The following is a 15,124-nucleotide window of genomic DNA, read 5'->3' as shown; positions in this document are numbered from 1 at the left end:
ACTTTTCTTCAATTGTTATTCAGAAACAAAATCAAAGCGATTATACTAATAACTCTTTTTAACAAAAAGTTGAACAAATTTCATCCCAATATGAATAAAATAATTTTATATTTGATATATGAATGCCTTAAGCTTAATATTTTCTTTTTTGAAAAATAGAAGTTGGGTAATATATAGTTGTATGAAAAAGGTTGTTTGGTTTGCGAAGAATTAAGGGGTTGTCACGAGAAATAGGGTGCGCTTCATGCTATAATTACGGGGTTGTAACGAGAAATCGGGTGTGAATCAGCTATAAACGGGCCATGCTACAAACTTCTAAGTTGTAATATCAAGCACTGCCAACTGAGATCATATTAGGAATTCATGACCATGCACATTCACCAATAGTCCATACACGAGCAATCCCCATTTCTAAAATGATGGAAACGATACCGATCTCGTAATATTATCTGTCGGTTGTAGAGTTTAGAAATGTGCTTAGCCACAGAGTGGCAATCTCCACAAACTCGTAAATTCTTGACTATTCGAATTGGTTGAGAAGGACTAGCATAAATCAGTCCAAAGGCAATGGCCAACTTCTCACTGTGAAGATTTAGTGCATGGTCCTGTGACTCCTCTTCTTCAATAAGTTGTAGTAGGTGAGTTTTGTTTGGAACATAACCGATTGCTTGTAGTTTAGAAGAAATCTCATCCAGCTTTGTGTAGATTTCCTTGGAGAACTGGTGAGAATTATCTCCTACTAAGAACTCATGAACTGTTCCCTCAACTTCAATTGAGCTACAACCCGGTTCTTTCTTCAGGTCAGCATCTCTCATAAGCTTTCGCAATGATGCAACCTTGTTCCATTCACCTACTTTGGCATACACATTTGATAAAAGCACGTAGGCACCATGGTTTCTAGGTTCTAACTCGAGTAACTTTGTACAAGCCTGTTCTGCTAGATCAACATTTCCATGAAGCCTGCAGGCCCCAAGCAGAGCTCCCCAAACAGACGCGCCCGGGGTGATTGGCATCTTGTTTATGAGCTCTGTTGCTTCTTCAAGTTTTCCTGCTCGACCAAGTACATCAATCATAGAAGCATAGTGCTTGACCCCCGGAGCAACTCCATACACTCGTTCCATTTGGTCAAACAATTCCTTCCCCTGGTCCACTAATCCCGTATGACTACAAGCACTTAGTACATTAGTAAAGGTTACAGCATTTGGCTTTACTTTAGATTCTTGCATTTTCATAAACAAATGTATTGCATCCTTTCCACAGCCATGCATTGCAAAACCAGCAATCATCGCACTCCAGACAAACACGTCCCTCCAACTTACTGATTCAAATACTTCAAGGGCTTTTTCCAAATCTCCGCACTTGGAATACATGTCAATCAGCGAGGTAGTTATATGACAATTTAACTTGATGCCCTCCTTTTTTATGTACATGTGAATCCACTCACCTATATCTAAGGCCCCCAGTTGAGAACATGCTGCCAAACTACTAACTAGAGTTACCACATCAGGCTTCAAATTCTTTCTGAGTTGCAATTCCCTAAAAACAGCTAAAGCCTCTTTTGGATTACCACACTGCTCATAAGAAGATATAAGGGCATTCCATGCAGCAATATCTTGACAAGGCATTGCACTTAACACACGTTTAGCTGAACCAAAATCCTCTTGTTTTGCATATCCTGCAAGCATTGTTGTCCACGAAACAATATCTTTTTCAGGCATCTGATCAAAAAATATCTTCGCATCTTGAAGGCTCCCACATTTTGTATACATATCAAGCATTGCATTAGACAAAGTCAGGTCCTTTCGAATACCATTCATTTCCACATACGAGTGCAGCCACCTCCCAAATTCCAAATCCGACTTTTTTGCACAAGCAGAAAAAGCACCCACCATTGTGACAGAATTTGGAGCCACCCCTTCTGCTTGCATCACCTGAAACAACTCCAACGCCTGATCAGGATAATCCCCTTTAGCAAACCCCGTTATCATTGAATTCCAAGAAACAACGTCCCTTCTAGAACTACTACCAAAAACCCGATACGCCAAATCTAAACGCCCACACGTAGCATAAAAAGAAATAAGAGAATTAACAACAAACAAATCCAAAGTAAGCGCAGTCTTCACTGCCATTCCATGAACAACCCTTCCCATCCCATAATCCGAAAGCTGTGCTGCAGCTTTAATAACAAATGGGAATGTAAATTTATTAGGCAGTTCATCACACTGATAAAGTAACTGCAAAAACAATATCAGGCTCTGCAGCGGTTCGTTACTCGACGAATAAGCCCGAATGAGGGCATTCCAGGTAAAAAGATTTGGTTGGGGAATCTGATCAAACACCTTGCGTGCATACTCAATGCTTGACACAGGAGGAAGAGCCATGGCTGCTATTAGTTTACTGGATGAAAAGGGGTCAAAGAATAGACCAGTGCGGAGCATATGAGCATGAATTTGTTGGAGATGTTTGAGATTTGGACATTGATCTATTAGTGACAGCGTTGGATGAGTTGCAAAGATGCGGTAGTTATTGTCTGTTATGGAAGTTAGTTGGTGAGTCCTGGGGAGACAGATAAGTGGACTGTTTAAGGTAGCCATTTACATATGAAAATTATGCGAGGCGGGCTTAGGATTTATGTAAACTGAATTCGGTGCTCCATAGGACATGTTTATTTTAATTTAAATTAGTCATATTAATTATATTTTGATTATGTTGATTATATTTTGATTGAAATTTATATGTATTATATATCTGAAAAATATAATAAAAATTATATCATTAAAAAATATATTTAGCCTATTTTAATACATGATTTACAAATTTAAAAATAATGAATTGATAATTTGTAATATTTAACAAAAATTGATCGATTCAACTTCTCGAAAACCAAAATATACATATAAACGGGGACGGAGAGATTAATTTCTTGTGGGAAGGAAATGAAACCAAGGTGGTTTATGCAAATAGGTCAGGAATATTTTGTTGATTTTAAATCATTTTTTATTAGATAGAAAGACCATCTTAAAATAGAAATAAATCAAAAATTGATTTAAGTCCAAAAATTAGTTTCAGAGATCTGACTAAAATCAAGATAAGAGGTTGGAATTTAAATTTTTAAATAAATTTTATGTATTTTTTTTATTTTCAATATGTTGACTATTCCTCCCGTCTCACCTGGTTATTTACATTGAGGGATTTATATGGGACAGAGGGCTCGACACGCATTTTAAAGCTTCTTTAAATATAGTTGCATAATTTGTTTTTAAATTGTTTTTAATAAAAATTCAATTTTTAAATTTTAATTTAATAAAAAATAATTTTAAAAATAAATTATATAAATATATTTAACGAGAATTTTAAAATACGTTACGTAAATAATCTGCGCATTCTTTGAGTTTAGTGAAATAAATCCCCAATTTCTAGCCATGTTTTTTTCGGACTTTTCAGAGTAATAATTCAATTTGTTTGTCCGAAAAACGGAAAAAAGCCGCTATCCACAAAACACGGCGCCACGTGTGAAGACGAGAACCAGTTAGACATCAACTAAACTAAATATCAAACTCCCCCTTCCACTCCCTCCCGGAAGTTGATCGGAGCCGCGGCGATGACCACCTTCATCATCTCCTCCTCCCTCTACTCTCCGCCGCATCACCACCGTCCCCCCGACACCACCACCAAACACTCTTCCCCTCCTTCTCCTACCTACTCAAATTTCAACAAAAGTCATGACCATAGATTAGGCGAGGGATTATTGTTACTACGTAAACGAACCGGGACGAGAATCTTCGCTGACGTCAAGTCTGAACCGTATGACATCACCGGTTCTCCTCCCGAGTCGATTCCATATAAGAATGAGAAAGATGTTGCTGACATTGTAGATGAACAAGGCGGTGAAGTTGTGTGGTGGGAAGAGTTTCCTAAGCGGTGGACGATCGTTATTCTGTGCTTCTCTGCTTTCCTCTTATGCAATATGGATAGAGTAAGCCTAATTGAATATTGCAAAATATATTATTACTCCCTCCGTCCCGACAGTGTTTACGTTCACTGTTTGCATGCATTTTGAGGCTTGATAGTATAGTTATATAACGTTTTTTTAGTTTTTTTGAATAGAAGTTTAAACGTCAAACTTTTATTTAGGAAAAAAAAAATTAAAAAGATATTATGCGTGCCAAAAGCTACTGGGACGGAGGGAGTGTGTGATTCTGATATAATAGGGATTCTGCAAATTTTTGTTTTTTTTTAAAGTTGTTTTGAAGTACAAGTTTGTTATTGAGAACAGATTGGTTTTTTTGATAGGTGAATATGAGTATTGCTATACTTCCCATGGCTTCGGAGTATAATTGGAATTCGACAACGGTTGGTTTGATACAGTCTTCCTTTTTTTGGGGTTACCTTCTCACTCAGGTACATAAATGTATACATAATATCTAATCGACACGGATACTGTAGTAGGTTTTTGTTAATTTCGGGTGGATGTGTTGGGGTTTTGGCTTCCAAATTGTGTTGGGATTTAGTGAATTGTTGTTAGCAACTCATAAAAGCTTCGTCCAACTATGAGGGTAATATAAATGGAAATGGGTGAAAATAATTGTCAAATTGAATATGTTTGAACTCAAAACTAACAACGCTCTTATGTTCTGTTATATCGTTATTATTGTTTAAAGTGAGATATCACTCAACTAATAACCCACTAGACCAAAAGCCTCAGCACTTTCTTAAATAGGGTTATCTGGATTTATACTGATTAATCTAGATACCCTTTGAAGAATCTGGTGGCTTTGATGCAAGTAGAATACTGAAACCATGAATCACGGCATTTGAATTATAATTTGCATATGGTTGTAAAAAACGAGATATAATAATTTCAGATCCTCCACTCTTGTACCTGAAATTACTGTATCTTTATGTTTGCCAGATAATATTTTAGATCATACACCCTGCATAATTTTTGGATGTTGTTTAATATGTTACCATTTTGGGCGGCTAAAAATTTTCGACTTTTGTGTAATCTATTTAATGTGGTGGAACCAATCTGTTTCTAATCTATCGGGATTGTTCAGATTGCTGGTGGTATTTGGGCTGACACTGTTGGTGGGAAACGTGTTTTGGCATTCGGAGTGGTTTGGTGGTCTGTAGCTACCATTCTTACACCAGTAGCTGCCAAGATTGGGTTGCCTTTCTTACTTGTTGTCCGTGCTTTGATGGGTATTGGCGAGGTTGATTTTTGTTCTATAAAACTAGTTTGGTCTTTCTGTATTTCAGTACTTGCCTACTTTCATAACTACCTCGCTTCACGTACATAAGTTTTAAGACATTCTCTTTCATTTTCAGGGTGTAGCTATGCCAGCGATGAATAATTTACTGTCAAAATGGGTTCCTGTTTCAGAGAGAAGTAGATCACTGGCACTGGTATACAGTGGAATGTACCTTGGATCTGTTACTGGATTAGCATTTTCACCATTTCTAATTCATCAGTATGGATGGCCGTCTGTCTTTTATTCTTTTGGCTCTTTAGGAACAGTTTGGGTTGCATTATGGCTAAGTAAGGTACATGATACATTTTTTCATGTTTCTGCTGCAATATTTGAGGAACTAAAAAATTGTCTGTTGTGCATCGATTTTTTTTTTTTCGCTTTTTTCTTTTTTAGTTTCATTACACATAGCAATTTCACTTAGCCTCAGACTTATTTCTGTAGGCGCAAAGTTCTCCTCTTGAAGATCCTGAGCTACGACCTGCGGAAAAGAGGCTGATACTTAGCAGTAGAGTTTCTAAAGAACCTGTGAAAAGTATACCTTGGAAAGCAATTTTGTCGAAACGGCCTGTATGGGCTTTAATAGTGTGTCACTTTTGTCATAATTGGGGAACATTCATTCTCCTCACGTGGATGCCAACATACTATAACCAGGTATCTAACTCTAAAAATTGCCATGTTCTCTTCTAGTATTGAGAAAATGGTCTTTTGTATTTCTCTTACCTTGTGAAATGTTTCCCAGAAGTATTACTTGTCAATATTAGTCCATTATGTTTTAGTTTGTGATCTAGGAAAGTTTTCTCGTTATATGAGACTGGTTGCTTCTTCTTCTTGTTTTTATTTTGTTATTTTTTAACAGAGGACTAATATAAACTATTGCACTCAATTACACTAATGAAATTAATAGTGTTTCAGTTGTTCTGCTAAATTCGAAAGAACAAAAAGTTTCTGGAGGCTTGATATTTCCCAGAATTTTTTTCCAGATATTCCCCAGATTTTTAATTTTCTAGAGCATGATAATAATCATAACAATGGTGCGCATATGTATCTGTTATTGCTAACAGTTGCCAGCATTGGGGTTGGTGATTGACGACGGATATGATAACAGCTGTGTTCTCTATATTACATCTATATGGTTAAGAAGAAGCATTAATGGAATAGCCAGATAAGAACTGAACAAGTGACTGAATCATGTATAGGTCCTGAAGTTCAACCTAACCGAGTCTGGGCTTTTTTGTGTATTGCCTTGGCTTACGATGGCATTTTCTGCTAATCTTGGTGGTTGGATTGCTGACACACTAGTGAGCAGAGGATTATCTGTGACATCTGTTCGAAAGGTATGCATGTATATGTTGGTTTTTATGTTTTTGTTTCAATTCTGTATGCGATCACTTCTTTTTCATGTGCATAACCCCTTCCCAGCAGTTGTCCCTCCAAAGTTGTTGCTCTTGAAATCCCATTTTTGCTGCTAATTACAATCAATCTTTTTAAAAGTTTAGGAAGGAATGAGTTATTAAATTATGGCAGACATGATAATTAGCAAAATTAATGCTTAGTAATACACAGTTCTAGTGTTTAGAGCCATCTTAGGAAGATACAGAATGATAGGTCATTCAATATAACCTATTCATCATACCCAACCAAACGAGGGCCTAGGGTAATAAGGAGCCCTAAGTCATTTATTTTAGTGCATTCATAGAATTAGCCTCTACTGCACATAAATTATTTACACTTAATATTGTATGTAAAGTTATAGGCTTGTAGCACATGATCAAAACAATGACTTAAAAACAAGTCATCTATGGACCTTGATTTCTACAAAAAATTTGTGAGGAGACCTTTTATTTCATTCTGAACTAGGATGCTGCAAGAAAAATTGTTAGGTTAATAAGTAGTACCTGACTCAGCTCGCATCCTAAGACCCATGTCATGTCTGGTGGATATGGGTATGCGGACAAAAATGAAGAGTAAGGGACTACAGGCAGCAGATTTCATTGTTGCAAATTGCAGTTCTGACTACATAATCAATAAAGAGAAAAAACCAAATATGAAGAGGGAAATTAACATAGTAACTAAAAAATATTTAACAAATCATTCTAAATACACGTGGAATGCTTCAGGATTGGATTTTTAGATTTTTTGTACACCTCTAGTGGATGAAGGATATAATGACAGTATGACACAATGTCGTCATGTTTAAAACATAGTTTCATCGTAATGCCACTTTTTTGCTACAGACTATTATCATTTGGGTGTAACAGAAAGATGTTATTTAGGACAACTTCGACAGATGAAACACTTTTGTGCAGTTATTTTTGCATGGAAAGGAAGACTATTGCAGAGAATTCTAACATAGGATCTTTAGGGATCATTATGGCATTGTAAATGGGAGTGAATTTTGTCTCGATCTATATTCTTTCTAGTGTGTGATAACAAATTAAGTAAAGCTTGCTAGATGAGGTCCTTATATACTTCATATGTGGCACATAAAAGTGATTAGAATACCTATATATGTATAATAAAATAGATGGTTTGGATTGGATGTCAGGAGTGAAGTGAATTGAATAATTCACCTCTTTCTAAAAACCTTGGTTAGAGTGCTGGAGAGAATGCATTTGCTTATATTGCGACTTAAAGAAAAAATCACTCACTAATTTGAGGAACATGGACTATCCAAGTAGCAGTCTTGACACTTCTCTTGTTCTGTACTGAAGTAACGTAATGCAGCTCATTTATACTTCTCGGGCCACTTGATTATGTGAATCTCCTAACTGTAATATATTTTATGCAGATTATGCAGACTGTTGGGTTCCTAGGCCCTGCTTTTTTCTTGACGCAGTTAAGCCATATTAATTCTCCTGGAATGGCAGTTTTGTGCATGGCATGCAGTCAGGTTTGTTTTATAAGTCATTAAAATACATAGCTGAACACTCTCCTAATAGTTTCTATAAAATGGATTCCCTGATTTCAGTTTATGTGATGTTTTTTCGTTGTTGTAGTGCATATATGTTTTTGATTCTCTGTCACAAATTTGTTGAATGTTAGAGGTCTAACTATCTTCAATAAGAATGCTTGGTCATCCTAACAGTAGTTGTTAAACATACTTATAATTTGAAGGATGGCATGTGCATTTCACATGGATGCCTTAAATTATAGATTCACATCACTTCGGGATCCTAACAGTAGTTGTTAAACACACTTATTTAGTTACAACCACCAAAAATGTCCATTACAACCACCAAAAATGTCCATGAAGTTTAACAAATAAACTTCCAGTTTTTGCTGAAGCATCAATCTTGTCATTTTCCCATAACCTTTAAAGCCTATACAACTTTATTAATTTTTGAAGTGTAATGTGAATCATTTACTTATTTTTGTTATCACAATTTATTACAAAAACTGTTCAAATGATAATATAATATCCAAAATTAGAATTCATCCTGGGACTTGCATGTAACATTTTTTTGTCACCCTAAATGGTAATGTCAAAATTAGAAAATTGAAGGTTCTGTAAAGGGTTATTAATATATTATCAAGTATGGCATAATGTTCGTGTTATTGAGTAAAAACAATATACGAATGGTGATTATTACTTCATGTCTGAATATTTAAATTTTATAAGATATGTTAATTTTTTGTTGCTTTTACTTGTTTAAGTTAGATAAAAGTGCATAATTACCAATTCCTGAGATTTAATTCGTTTGATAACATTAATCAAGTAAACATCATTTGTACAAAATTTCATTTTAATTTCCAAAAAGACGTTGGATCGGCTTTGGAAATTGATGTTCTTTTATGAACTGACAAACAGAAGTAGAAGAAGATGATTTATTTGCTCATTTTAATTGATAGCGCTTGAGCTAACACTATCTTCGAACAGGGAACTGATGCGTTCTCACAATCTGGTTTATATTCAAATCATCAAGATATTGCTCCTCGATATTCAGTAAGTAGAATTTTTCGTTTGCAAGTATCTTGTTGTTATTCTTCTAGTGTTTCAGCTCTTGGATTCTGTATTCTTTGCTTAAATTTGTAGTCATACATTAGACTGTCATTAGATTAAAGTTGTTTATTTGGTGAGGGAAAGTAGCAAATTATATCATTGTCAACATTAGTCTATTCGTTAATTGTGTTTGTTGCTTCTCTAATAGGGAGTATTGCTTGGTCTGTCTAATACCGCTGGTGTGTTGGCTGGAGTTTTGGGAACAGCAGCAACTGGTTACATTTTGCAACACGGTACATAATAGAATTTCCAAGCATTGTAAATTTCTACATTTCAAATTGTCAAAAGAAAGTCAATTATATGGTAAAATTGGGATTAACATAAGAATAAAATAATAATATGTAAGGTTAGGATGATATATTAATTAACTAGTGTGGTCAGGAATCTTTGCGATAATTGGCAGGCCTGTGATTATGAGATACTTGGCTTGACATAGCAAGTTCTGAACTATGATCTGGTTCGGTCTATTTTAAATCAGATGGTAGACCAAAAAATAGAATTCATGTTTCCCTGTGACAAGTGCGAACATTAGAAGAGATACACGAGATACATAAAGATATACAAACTAGGAATAGATAATTTCTTTACATATCTCATAGACTATGACACATATCCACTTGAAATGGCGAGAGTGCATACACAGAGATTACACTGATGCCACAAACTAGCATAAAGGAGTGCTTTGGTGACTCCCACTATCGACAGACTATGATATGACGTTCGGTCTTGAACAAGCTTGCAAATGGTCATCACTCTGCTTGCAGGAGTTCTCAGAGGTTTGCATGTGGTCATATGTACATGTTCAAGAATCTTTTTTGCATATTGACGTTAATGGACGACCATATTATGAATGCAATGCCTCAAAAGCTGGAGAGTGGAAAGAAATTTAACATGGATAATTACTGGCTTGTCGTAGAGAGAATTTTCTCTCATCCCTTTTAAAGCTTAGTGGGTACTCGAAACAAGAGGCGGAGTCTAAGTGGAGGCATGTGTGCAGAGATAAATTTTCCAAAGCATAGTGTGGAGGAGACTTCAAAAACTATGTTATCCATTTATAGCAAGAGAAAAGTTGTACCACCCCCAGCTTATTTATGCATGAAAGTTGCATCGTTATTATCTTTTGACCATATAAACTTGTGACCAGCCTCGGTCATTTTTCATATTAAGTTTTCTACCATCTATCGGACTAGGATCAGTTCTTAGGACATTTAGCCCTTAGCAGATCCTTGTATTTGTTGGCACTTAGAAAATAATGTTTGCTAATTTTCAGGTTCATGGGATGATGTCTTCAAGGTCTCCGTTGGCCTGTATTTGGTGGGTACTGTAATATGGAATCTTTTCTCGACTGGTGAGGAAATAATTTAGCTCGTATGGTTTCATTCAACTGAAGACCAATATTGCACCAACGAGCCCCAAGTCGATATCAAAAATCAGATGGTGATAAAATGCACAATCAGTCCGGAAGTGCTGCAGATTGTTGATACTAATTTTTAGCTCCAAGGATTGAAGGAGCAGGTGGATAAATCACTCTGAAGATATAACCTAATTATTTTGTAGAATGTCATACAGCCAGCTCCTCTCCAATGTGGTAAAATGGCCCATTTTAGAGAAATTAAACCATGTGAGAAGGGAAGATGATGAATCAAGTCAAGTATTTGACATAATATGTATATTGTTATGGACCAAATGATCAAATTTAACAAAGTAAAAATTGTGAATATAGTACATTTTGTTATGGATTGTGGGGTTTCTCATTCTTGCAACAATTTCTTTCGCTTTCATCGCGAAAACAGATACTCTCTCTATTCTAGCAAGAAGTTTATCTTGGGATGGGAGCTTTATTTTAGGACTTTTATAATTTATAGTTTCACAAATTATTATAAACTAGTCCTAAACCCTGTACAAGGCATGCATACAGGCTACAGTTTCTAGTAATTCGATTTATAAATAGATTATATTTTTTTTTTTAAGAATTTGGTGCGACCAGTTTAATATTATAAAACAAATTGCAAAAATACTATATTTGTGAAAATATTTGCAAAAATACGGTAGTTGTATATGAAACCATACCTGCAACTGCTAGCAATCATATATGCAACCAGAAATGCAACTTTGAAAACTTTGAAGAAATTGGTTGGAAATTACATTTAGTTGCATAATAATTTGAGAGTGGTTGCAAAGGTAGAAAAACATCCCCGCGAGCCAATTCTAATATCAACATTGTAATCTAAAAAGCAACTAAAACAACAAACTAGAAATCAACTCAAAAGCAACCTTTATATATTTATAAAAGGTAGTATATTTGCTGATTGCTTCTTCTGGTGTGATGTAAAAGTCAAGTGGTCTTGGAATTGGTTGAGGACTATGACTATGAATCCTGCTATGCAGCTGAAGGTGAGCGCGTAGGTCTAGAGACAACGCGTCTGCATCTGCGAGCGCGAGCGGCGATGTCGACTTTGGGGGTGCGTGTAGGGACGCGCGCGGGCAGTAGAGAAGAAGTGAAGGGAGGGGAGATTGGTCAGGTGGGAGCGGAGGAAGGAGATCAGAGAGGTGAGTGTGATGGTGTGGTGGGCACGAAGGAGGGGGTGGTCCGGTGGTAGGCGGCCGCGTGGGGGAGACGAGGGAGTGATCGAACACAAATGGGTTTTTGAGAAATGAAAAGGTGAATCAGAAAAAGCAGTATATTTGTAAATAAGATTCAAGATATATTATATATTCAGGTGATTTCAGTTTTAACATCACTGTATCTCTCTCGTAACTCTAATTCTCTCTAAGCTCTCTCTTGTCGTAGCCGCGTGTGACTTCCATCGGTTTTCACTGGTGGAAAGCTCCGAATCAGTAAATTACTTCGTATCTTCTTAGTTTTTGAATAATACTTCGTCTCGGGAAACTTAGATCTAAAACTATCAGAGATTTTCGTTGTCTCTCTTCCAAGCGGGTGAGTTTCAGTCCGATTTTTCTTGTTTTTGTGATTTTGCTCTAGATCTATTCTCGGGAGAATTCTTAGATCTAAAATCATCGGAGATTTCGCTATCTTTCTTCTCTGTTTCAAGCGGGTGGATTTTCAGTCCGATTTCTCCTGTTTCCGTAGTTCCGCTTCAGATCTAAGGTTTATTTATCTTTAGTTATTATTTTTGTTTGGTGTAGTCTCTCCTTGGTAAGAGTTGGGTTGTTTATATCCTTGGTGAGAGTTTTGGTTTTTCTCCTCTTTGTTTGTGAGAGTATGATCTTTGATTTAGTAATAAAAGTTGTTAAAGAATTGCAATTATGGTCGATTGCTCAAACATGTTTAACTCCAATCAGATGTGGAGAAGAGGGTGCTTGTAAATATCTCATCTTCAACAAATCACGTGATTCGATGAAAAAAGGATTAATCAACGATTGTTTCTTTTTTATGTTTGTTCAACGCGACTATTTTGTAGATGTCGTATGACTTTTCATTATTTAATTGATTTTCTACTATAAAAAAATAGATCGTATATTTGAAAGATTTTAGAGAAAGTTGTATATTTGCAAATAAGATCCAAAAAGTAGTATAATTGCTAAAATTCTCTTTATATTATTAGATGATATATTACATATTAATAAATATAAAAAATAAAATCATTATTAAAAATTGATGATATTTAAACTTGTCTAAATAAAATATCAAATATTCTTTTATTCACATGACATATCTATACTATACTATTAAAGCCGAAAGATTAAAAGTTTGGTCGGTCGGTACTTGGGCCAAAATATGGGCCTATCTATATAACTAATTATTTTTTTTAATTTGGACCTAATTACGGGCCTATCTATATAACCAATTAATAATTCTTTTAAAATCGTCGGTACTTGGGTCAAAATACGGGCCTATCTATATAACTAATTATTCTTTTTAATTTGGGCCAAATTACGGGCCTATTGATATAACCAATTAACAATTCTTTTAAAATCGAAACAATAAAAGTTTGGTAGGTCAGTACTTGGGCCAAAATACGGGCCTATCTATATAACCAATTATTCTGGACCTATCTATATAACCAATTATCTTTTTTAATTTGGGCTAAAGTACGGGCTTATCGATATAACCAATTAATCCTTTTAATTGAAATATATTACCTTTTTTATATTTTTGACTAAAAAACTTAATCTTTTAAAATAACATTAAGAAACATGGTAATTACTTTTTTTAACTAAAATATATTATCTTTTCATAAATTTTCTAACTAAAAAATTAATCTTTTACAATTAATACGAACATGGGCGACATATTTATACGTAAAGATGTGAGCCAAAAGTCTAAACGTCAAATAATAAAAAATAGAGAGAGTATTATTATATTGTCGGGCGGTCGGTACTTGCACCGAAGTACGGGCCTATCTATATATAAAACCAATTATTCTTTTTAACTAAAATAAATTATCTTTATATATTTATTAGCTAAAAGAACTCAATCTTCTAAAATAATATCGAGCAACATAGTAATTGTCTTTTTAATCAAAACGGGTTATCATTTTTAGATTTTCTAACTAAAAAATCAAGTTTTTACAATTAACACGGACGTCATATATATTAAAAATATAATTATTAATAAATAACATGTGATATTATTAAACCAAAAATACATTAATAACATTATTTTTAAATACTCTAATGATCTCACATTAAAAAAAATATTACAAATCTATCATATACTATATATTATTACAATATTAATAAAGCCGAAATAAAAAGTTCACTTGGTCGGTCAGTTAGTAAAGTTGGTGAATGGGTTGGTATTCGACCCACGGAGCTCTTGAATTTATAACATGTTATACTATATTTTTTTTATCATTTATTAAACCAAAACATTAAATTCAAATTAGTATGATGGGTCGGACGGTCGGTATTTGGTTTCATGCGTCTCTTTAAACTATAATATGTTTTATACCATATTATGAATTATTAATAACGAAATATTAAAAAGGTTGATTGGTTAGTTTATATATGAGTTTATAGGCCTTCTTAAATTATAACATGCAAAAAAAAATATTTTAACATTCTCATTAAAATATATATGTTCGACCTACTATTTAATTAGCCATTTGACGGACTTAACTATGAAGAATTTATCCAACTGCTAAATAAAATATTTATTTAACCACATTATTCTATCATAATTTTATTTTTACAATAAAATTAGATAAATTTAAGATATATAAAATAAAATAACAAATATGTTAACCGCCCGTGCATTGCACGGGTTATAAGCTAGTACATATTATATGTATTATATTAAAAGACAAATGTCATTTGACAAAGTGTTAAAAAAGAAGTAAATGTCAGTGGATGCATGAAGTTCAATTTTATTAAACTAAAAAGATAAATCAATCTTTTCAAATAAATAAAATGTCTTTGGGCCACAACTTAAGATGGGTTAGTTGACTTTGGGCACGTAACTTAAGATATTTTGACCGTTTAAATCAAAAAAAAAATTTGGAAATGAAAATTTCATATTTTAACTTTTATTTGCAAAAGTAAAATTTTGAAAATAAGTAATGTAACTATGCGGTGAACCCAAAATCAACGAATTCATCTAATTTGAGAATAATGGAGTAATTTATACTATACTATAATAAGCCAACATGGGTATAATTTGTAGTCCTAAGTTTTAGTTATATTTTTTGGTTTGGTACTCTCCTTTTGGTACTACAAGTCTACAAATGTGGAGTCTATTAATCTTACATTATTAAACAGTTTCAAATACTAAAAACACTCCTAACAATACCTTATCATATAATATTTCATTAAAAAATTATAATGATGTTATAAATAAAATTATAAATAATAATTTTGAATATCTTCTTTTAACAAGAAGTTTTATATAACTCTTTTTAACTTTAACGTG

At 34.1% G+C, this 15,124-nt stretch overlaps 2 protein-coding genes across 2 annotated transcripts; one reads left to right on the top strand and one right to left on the bottom strand.

Moving 5' to 3' along the window:
- Nucleotides 1–261: 261 nt before the first annotated feature.
- On the bottom strand, nucleotides 262–2,613 carry LOC108216245 (pentatricopeptide repeat-containing protein At2g29760, chloroplastic). The gene has a single exon (XM_017388952.2). It carries the CDS (start codon nucleotides 2,592–2,594, stop codon nucleotides 378–380), a length of 2,217 nt encoding a protein of 738 aa, XP_017244441.1. The 5' UTR covers nucleotides 2,595–2,613; the 3' UTR covers nucleotides 262–377.
- Nucleotides 2,614–3,434: 821 nt separating this feature from the next.
- Nucleotides 3,435–10,993, top strand: LOC108219542 (sodium-dependent phosphate transport protein 1, chloroplastic). Its single transcript, XM_017393037.2, has 10 exons — nucleotides 3,435–3,976; nucleotides 4,294–4,401; nucleotides 5,058–5,213; nucleotides 5,329–5,544; nucleotides 5,694–5,903; nucleotides 6,449–6,586; nucleotides 8,041–8,142; nucleotides 9,130–9,195; nucleotides 9,401–9,485; nucleotides 10,523–10,993. The coding sequence occupies exons 1-10, from the start codon at nucleotides 3,602–3,604 to the stop codon at nucleotides 10,615–10,617; spliced, it is 1,551 nt and encodes a 516-aa protein (XP_017248526.1). The 5' UTR covers nucleotides 3,435–3,601; the 3' UTR covers nucleotides 10,618–10,993.
- Nucleotides 10,994–15,124: the final 4,131 nt, after the last annotated feature.

Source organism: Daucus carota, chromosome 4 (genome assembly GCF_001625215.2).
Source record: "Daucus carota subsp. sativus chromosome 4, DH1 v3.0, whole genome shotgun sequence".
Taxonomy (NCBI): domain Eukaryota; kingdom Viridiplantae; phylum Streptophyta; class Magnoliopsida; order Apiales; family Apiaceae; genus Daucus; species Daucus carota.
The sequence above is the reverse complement of the archived record's forward strand: the minus strand, read 5'-3'. Positions and strand labels throughout refer to the sequence as shown.

Coding starts and splice junctions, on each gene's coding strand:
- LOC108219542 (XM_017393037.2), top strand. CDS start 3,602: ATGACCACCTTCATCATCTCCTCCTCCCTCTACTCTCCGCCGCATCAC. Junction 4,402..5,057: donor GGGGTTACCTTCTCACTCAG/GTACATAAATGT, acceptor GGGATTGTTCAG/ATTGCTGGTGGTATTTGGGC. Junction 5,904..6,448: donor TGCCAACATACTATAACCAG/GTATCTAACTCT, acceptor AATCATGTATAG/GTCCTGAAGTTCAACCTAAC.
- LOC108216245 (XM_017388952.2), bottom strand. CDS start 2,594: ATGGCTACCTTAAACAGTCCACTTATCTGTCTCCCCAGGACTCACCAA.